General features: G+C 36.9%; 1 protein-coding gene across 1 annotated transcript; it reads left to right on the top strand.

The window, feature by feature from the left end:
- Positions 1–6846: 6846 nt before the first annotated feature.
- On the top strand, positions 6847–7731 carry LOC124372473. The gene has a single exon (XM_046830876.1). It carries the CDS (start codon positions 6847–6849, stop codon positions 7729–7731), a length of 885 nt encoding a protein of 294 aa, XP_046686832.1.
- The last annotated feature ends 619 nt before the right edge of the window (positions 7732–8350 follow it).

Below are 8350 nucleotides of genomic sequence, written 5' to 3'. Positions count from 1 at the left end.
CAGTCAAACCACCTCAACAAAAAAACTGAATTCTAATTTCATGACAGGTGGAGACAGTCAAACCACCTCAACAAAAAAACTGAATACTAACGCCATGACAGGTGGAGACAGTCAAACCACCTCAACAAAAAAACTGAATACTAACGCCATGACAGGTGGAGACAGTCAAAACCACCTCAACAAAAAAACTGAATACTAACGCCAGCATGACAGGTGGAGACAGCCAAACCACCTCAACAAAAAAACTGAATACTAATGACATGACAGGTGGAGACAACTATTTTTTAGGGTTTGAGAGAGAAGCGAAGGCCCAAAACCTAAATTGCTGTTGCAAAACAATGGACAGGAAGGAAAAATCTAAAAAAAGGTAGCAAATTTTGTAATCTACCATCAAAACATTGACAGAGTTCGAAATAAAATTGACACACTAAACCACTTCCTACACTTTTCAAAACCTGACATACTTGTACTTACTGAGCATGGCCTCAGTGCTGATTTATTGAAAAATGTCCGATTAATTAGCTATGTACTTATTGCAGAATATAGTAGGGAATTGCACCAAAAAGGTAGTGTTGCAATATTCAAGAGAGTTAATCTGGACAATGAGGTGGAAAGTGTAAATCTTGATAGCAAGAGCATTGAACTTGTTTGTGAGATGACCGCTGTTAAAATCAATATAAACAAAAAAAATCATGTTTACATTCTGGGTGTATACCGACCACCAAGAAGCCCACTGGATCATGCTCTTGAATTACTAAAACTCGTCACTAGAAGAACTCCCCATAAACAATTCTGCAATTTGCATTCATTGTTGGTGATCTCAATATTGACTGGCTCAGCACACTGATTGGAAAGAGAAAACAATAAATTAAACAACCTCCTATCTGAGTATAACCTGACTCGATGCCTCCTACCTGCTACCAGGATAACCCCTACAAGTGCTAACATCAATTGATGTTTTTTGCACCAACTTGGCACCACATAGATTCAATTTCGAAATCATTGAAAACGGGCTCTCAGAACCACACCGGACAACTTTACTTCATGGATTTCCCCTCCACATCAAGTAAACAATCTTCATCAAATGGAAGACGTCTCAGTCCAGATAACATCTCAAATTTAAAGGGGCTTCTTGAAATTCAATTATGGGATCGGGTATACAACTCTCCAAGTGCAGAGGATGCCTACTCAAACTTCATTGGAACTCTGACTGCAGCATTAGACATTACATGCCCCCATACAACATCAAGAAACAGATCCAGGAACCGAACTCAAGAATTTAACAACCCTGAAGTAAACATACTGCGGATGTCTTTCATACAAGCCCACGAGCGCTACTAAGCCAGTGGACAAATTGAGGCTAAAGAGGATGCTGCCCAGAAGAAGAAATCCTACGACTTAAAACTAAAAAGTCTTAGAAGGGAAACAAACTCCAACTTCATCGCCGAAGCAAGCAACAAGAGCAAAGCAGTCTGGAGCGTCATTAATAGCGAAAGAGCACCAAAGAGAGAAGCTTCAGAATCCACGTGGAAATTAAAAAATACTGACGATGACACCTACCTAGACGACATTTTTACCATAGCTGAACATTTTAATACCTATTTTACAACAATTGCAGAAGTAACTCTCGGTCATAACAATGCTCCTAGCGCCAAAGACGTTAACTTATGTTCAAACTTCACAGGAACAGGACTTAACATGTTCAATCTTACATCTAATGAGGAAGTATTCAACACTATAAATTCTCTAAAATCCTCTTCCTCCTCAGGCTATGATGACATTTCTTCAAAAATACTGAAGTATTGCAGCTCTGTAACCTGCCAACCCTTAACAGATGTAATCAACAAGTCTCTGACTCAGAGATTATTTCCCTCAAAATTAAAAATGTCAAAGGTATATCCACTGCATAAGCAAGGGAGTAAGCACGACATCAAGAACTATAGACCAATCTCCCTTGTGCCCACTGTATCAAAAGTTTTGGAAAAAATAGTTCTCTCGAGACTGTTAGAGCACCTTCAGCGTAACAATCTGCTGCCAAAAGGACAACATGGGTTCATCCCGGGCAAATCGACTATCACCGCCCTTGCTGAGCTCATTGAGTGTATAATTGATAATATTGAGTCTGAAAATACTGTAACAAACTGTTTTTCTCGATATGAGTAAAGCATTTGACTCACTGTCTCATAAGCTTATTTTATACAAAATCAGAACCTTGGGTGTCAGTGGTATAGCCCTGAAATGGTTCGAAAGCTACCTCTCTGGGCGACAGCAAATAGTTGAGCTGAAACACACAGCTAAGGGCTTGACGAAGGCTCTTCATTCACTTCCACAGTATGTCAGAAGAGGAGTTCCGCAAGGATCTGTGTTGGGACCCGTCCTATTCATTTTATTCACTAGTGATCTAGGTAAAACACTCGAGGCTTTTAGTCATCCTGTATCATACGCAGATGACACAGCTCTTATCACCAGCAGTTTCAACAGCGGAGTCACTAGAAATCAACACGTATATATCTGTTAGCATGGCCCAACAATATTGCCTAAATAACGACCTTGTTTTCAACCCATCCAAAACAAAACTCCTTGCACTAGGCAGACATAAAGACCACATATCAGGCCCACCAGATCTAGAAAAAGTGGATGAGCTTAAACATTTAGGTATGATATTAGACCAAAATCTTACATGGAGTTGCCACATTGATTACCTTAGCTCAAAGCTCAGCTCTGCTCTCTTTGCTCTCAAAAAGGATAAAAGCTACGGGCACAACATCTGCTCTAAAAATAGCCTACCACTCTCTCTTTGAGAGCCATCTTCGGTATGGAATCATCCTTTGGGGGAGTTCTTCAAATGGTAATCTCCAGAGGGTACTAATCTTGCAGAAGCGGGCCATAAGAATCATGGCCGACCTCTCTTCCCGAGACAGCTGCAGAGAATCTTTTACTAAACTCGACATTCTCACTGTGACTTCAATCTACATCATCGAAGTCATCATATATGCTTCCAAGCAAAACTTCCCGAGAAACAGTGAGGTGCACAACAACTACTACACTAGACAGGCTCAAGCTCACTGTCTACCAGCTCATAGAACAACGCTCTTCACCAAAAAAACCATCATTTGCTGGAATCAAGCTTCTGAACTCCCTTCCTGATGCCATCAAGACCGGAAACGCTAAAACTCTAAAAAGAAGACTACACAAGTGGCTGGTGAAGAACTCTATCTACAGTCTCGATGAGTTTTTATGACATTCTCAACTCCTGACTTGTAATGTTTTTGTTGTTAATTTTTGTTCTTTCCTTTCAATGTTATGTTTCATAACTTATTATTTTTATTATTGATTGACAACTATTCTGTTCTTGATGATCATGAATAAAGCTTTCTGTATTCTGTATTAAATTTTGCCAAAAACTTGGCCATTCAGCATCAGAGACGATTACTATGATACAGAAAGTTTATGGTGACATGTCTATGGGCGATACACAAATAAAAGAGTCGTTTAGGCGGTTTAAAAATGGCCGTATATCAGTGGAGAGTGATGACCGATCTGGCAGGCCAGAAACACTGATAATGTTGAACGTGTTTGTGCAGCAATTAATGAAAAAAAACCCGTCGATTGACTGTCCAAGAGCTGGAATAAGATTTAGGAATACCAAAATCGTTAGTTTTGTAACATTTAAAAGATTTAAAAATCAACCGTGTTTTGGCAAAATTTGTTCCTCGGCTGCAGACAGAAGACCAAAAGAACTGTCGACTTGAAATCACACAGGACCATCTGGATTTGATAAAAATTGATCCAGGGCTATTTAAAAAAGTTATTACTGGTGATGAGTCATGGGTTTATGGCTACGACCCTGAAACAAAGGCTCAATCTTCACAGTGGAAAACTCGCGAAGAGCAACGGTCGAAAAAAGCAAGACAAAGTCAAAGCAATGTCAAGACAATGCTGACAGTTTTTTTTTACCAGGACGGCGTTGTTCATCATGAATATGCTCCTAGAGGCCAGACAGTGAATAAGGAGTATTATATTGAGGTCCTAAGGCCGGTTACGAGATGCAGTACGAAGGAAACGACCTGAACTGTGGACAAGCCGTAACTGGATCCTGCACCACGGACAAACGCGCCAGCTCATTCCTCAAATCTTATTCAGCGTTTTTTTGGTTAAACACAACATCAACCAACTACGGCAGCCTCCCTACAGTCCTGACATAGCTCCTTGTAACTGTGGCTATTTCCGAAATTAAAAATTCCTTTGAAAGGAAAAAGATTTGAGATGTTGAACAAATAAAACAAAATGAGACGAAGGAACTGTTAGCCATTCCGCAAAATGAATTTAAGGAGTGTTTTCGGAAGTGGGAGGAGCATTGGAATTAAGGTAGTGGCTTGTAGAGGGGAGTACTTTGAAGGGGACCAGACTGCCGTTGCCGCAGAGTAACGTCAGTTCATGCCAGACGTCAAGGTCGGATATTTTTTGGACACACCTCGTTTAACAAACCAATGTGACCAAAAAAGTTTAGTCAGGGTCAGAATATTTGTTATTACATAAATCCTTCTTGTGGCAGCCATTTCACTCCTGATGGCAGGCCTTTTTTATTGTTTTGTAAGAATCTATTTATAATTTTTAGATACAATTTTATTATGTTTCAGATAACTCTAATTGTAAAAATAAAAATACAAGTAAGAGCATATCATGTATATATCATTTGTTTCTCAATGAATTGTCAAATATTCTTAACAATAGCCATTATGCCAAACTTACATGCTAATAAATCGTCTAAATAAAAAGTTCAATTTATACCTATATAGTATAATAATATTTATAACTAAAATTTCAAAGATAATTTAATTTACTAAACTTTAATCACGTGCACTACAATATTGTAATCACCGGGACACGTCCCCCTTCTCAATGGGGCAACACTTGTCATAAATAAAGCCAAAATTATGATATTACACCATAAATTACAAAATAAACGCAATGGAAATTATGTTTGCTAGCCAAGTCAAAAAACAAACTTTCCAAAACAGCTAAAGAAGGAAAAGATAGTTAACATTAGTATATCTCCTAATATTTCAAGTGGTGTTTCAATCAAGTCAATACATTCATATTTCGTACTATAAGAAATGGAAGAGTCAGCACTTGTCCTCTCGGTAAATTACCCCAAAGAGGATTAAAGGATCATTTCACAGTCACCGGATATAATTTTACTAGGCAGACAAATCTCTAAAGAGTAGTAACCAATTAGACTATAACAAGTGTAAAGAGAACCTGTTTTATTTACATACTCTCTTGTAAGACAAAATAGTCATTGTAACATAATTTTTAGTAAATGTTTGATATACAGAGTGAAACAATCAAAGCAAAAACATGTGTTATTAATAACAGCCCAGCATTATTATTTCTTTAAAGATATGTAATACATGGAAAAGTTTGGCTGAAATACCTGTACTCTCATGAAGACTTCTACACCACTCAAGCTTACTCATTGATATGACAGAAAGTTTTCAGTGATGGGCCACTTTAATTACTAATTATTCTCACAACAAAAAATTGCTTAATGTGGTACATACGGCATTGTCTTAAAAACTATTGCTGTTTACCAGCCCTATAAATATGAAAATTACATGGATGAAAATAAAATCATATATTAAAATTAAAACTATGTCATTATACTTCTTGATTTTGTCTTTCAAGTTAGTTCAATAAACTTACGTGTGAGTTTTTTCCAGCTCAATCAACATTTCTTTCTAATGTGCTGATAAACTGAAACAAAGAAATTGCAATTAAAATTTACAGATATCAAGGACTTATTGGAAAATTTGTGTCATAGTTATTTAATGCAAAGAGCTTAAATCGTCTAAAACTATGTGTAAACTTAGTAAGGGATGTGGACATCCTTAAACACAACACAAAAATTGATCTAAAGATACACACAGGGCAATATTTATCTAAATATTCAATCTAATCACAAAAATCTGTTAAAGAATTTGCTGCTTTTTTAAAATGTTTTTTTTTTATTACTACTCAATTTTTCCAACTCTTTCAATAATTTAATACTGGGGGGCAAATGTTGGGAAAATGTTTTATTCCTGGACTAAAAATTGTGTTGTTCACTATAAATATTCCTACCTATATTTTATGTTTTACGTTATTTAATTCCAGGGATTTTAATGGAATGTACATGGAAACTTCGTAAATATAAAGACCTGAGACTTTTAACAGTTCTAGACTAGTAAATGAATTCCTGGAGGCAGGCTAAGAATGACTCAATGCTTCGACTGCAGATTCAACTCAGATATTCCCTACAATATCACTGAGTTGGAAATGTGTGACTTAAACAAGCTTTGATAAACGACTCTGAAAATGTCTAGGTTTCTATATTTTACTGAGATTCCGCAAAATGAATATTCCCTTTACTAGTTTTCCTCAATCTTTTACAACTACTCATTTCAGTCCAATCCATGGTCCAGTCTGAATCATAACAAATTCACATGGTTGGATTGACTTTACTTAGTATCTTCTCCAATTTGTAAAATTGATATTTTTTTATAATTTTGAATTTTGTCTGATAGGTCAAAATACACATAAAATTTGTTGAGGTAGGATTTAGTTTCAATTTATTTTAGAGAACAACTGGGCTGCTTGGTTTATTTAGACTATTGCATCAATTGACAATTGTTCCGTTGAGCTTGGTGACAATTGGTGACAGTCCAGCTCAGTCAGTCGAGCCGATAAGAGCTCTACTCTATCACTCCGTACCAAGTTCAAGGTCGTACTGCACACGTGCAGCTCTTATCGTGTCGTGCGTGTTTGTTCATAGCTGAAAGTGATTTTTTATAAGTATTATTAGCTATGGCAATCTGTGGCGTCTGTAAAAAATCTTCAAGTGACAAGAATGATGTGAAATGTGTAGGAGTGTGTGGCTTTGTGTTTCATGCTGACTGCATAAAGGACGATCTCGAGGCAAAGAGGACGAGGTCGACGAGGGACTACAAGTGCAAGGACTGTAGAGGTGACTCTTTTCAGAACATTGTTACTTCTGGCTCTTCGTCTGCTGATGTTCTTACTAAGGACTTCCTAATTCAGGTAATAGAAGGTTTTAAAAAGGACGTTTTTACTGAGATGAATTCCTTCAAGTCTGAGATGACCGACCTATCAGCCTCTGTTCAGTTTGTGTCGGATAAAATCGATGCTTCCAACAAGTTAATGGAGCAAATTACTTTGCAGTTTGCTGAATTAAAGAAGGAAAACGAACTTTTAAAAACTAAGAACAAATCTCTCACAAAAGAAGTTCTGGACCTGAGGGATAGGATGAGAAATCTTGAGCAGTATACCCATGTGAACAATGTTGAAGTCAGCGGTCTGCCATCTACAAGAGAGGAGAGCGTCAAAGACCTGGTGAAGGACGTGGGTGCGGCTATAGGAGTGCAGGTGCAGGAAAGCGACGTCGCCATCGCGCACCGGGTGCCATCCTATGGACTCAACAGGGATCCTGCGCTGATCATCCAGTTCACGGACAGGGAGAGGAAGGCTGAGTGGCTCAACGCATACCGGAAAAAGAGGTCACTTGTTGCTCGGGAGGTAAATCAGCGGTTTCCGGCACAGCGAGTGTACATCAGCGACCACTTGTCACCGGAAAACAAAAAGTTTCTGGCAAGTTTGAAGAAGAAATGCAGGGAGATCGGATATACGTTTGCCTGGAGTCGCGATAGCAAGTTTCTTTGCGAGGAAAGCTGAGGGAGACCCTGTCAAGAAGATCTTATCATACATGGACATTGACAATCTGGTTTAGTAAGTGAGCATTATAAAACAAGTTATGTTAAGTTATTTTATTATAGTTTTGAAAATTTGTATTAATAATCTTTGCTTAAAGACAATCTTGTATGATAAGTAGGCCAATGTCAAAATTTTCTTATTCTTTAAATAGTTTTTTTAATCCCGATAATAAAAATAAAAGTATAAATATAATTTATGCAAATATCAGAAGTTTAAGAAAAAATTTCAATAGTTTTTTACTAGAAATAAACCAAATTAAAACTAGTATAAGTATTATAGTTCTCTGTGAAACATGGATCAATAGTGACGAGGTAGATTTATTTGCCATAAAAGGTTATAATACTTTTCATTGTTGTAATGATACATACAGGTCTGGAGGTGTAATTTGTTTTGTATCCAATGTCTTAAAAGTAACAAATTTAAATTTTAGTATGGTAACTGCCGATTCTTTAGTTTTAAAATTAAATTGCAATAAAATGTTTTTTAATCTTATTTGTCTATATAGATTACAAAGTTACGAAAAAAAGAACTTTATTGAAGAGTTTACTAATTTGTTTTCTAATTTATCAAGTAATTGTAT

This window comes from Homalodisca vitripennis, unplaced genomic scaffold (genome assembly GCF_021130785.1).
Source record: "Homalodisca vitripennis isolate AUS2020 unplaced genomic scaffold, UT_GWSS_2.1 ScUCBcl_3335;HRSCAF=8811, whole genome shotgun sequence".
Classification (NCBI taxonomy): domain Eukaryota; kingdom Metazoa; phylum Arthropoda; class Insecta; order Hemiptera; family Cicadellidae; genus Homalodisca; species Homalodisca vitripennis.
Note: the sequence above shows the minus strand (reverse complement) of the source record. Positions and strands in the feature narration are given on the sequence as shown.

Coding starts and splice junctions, on each gene's coding strand:
- LOC124372473 (XM_046830876.1), top strand. CDS start 6,847: ATGGCAATCTGTGGCGTCTGTAAAAAATCTTCAAGTGACAAGAATGAT.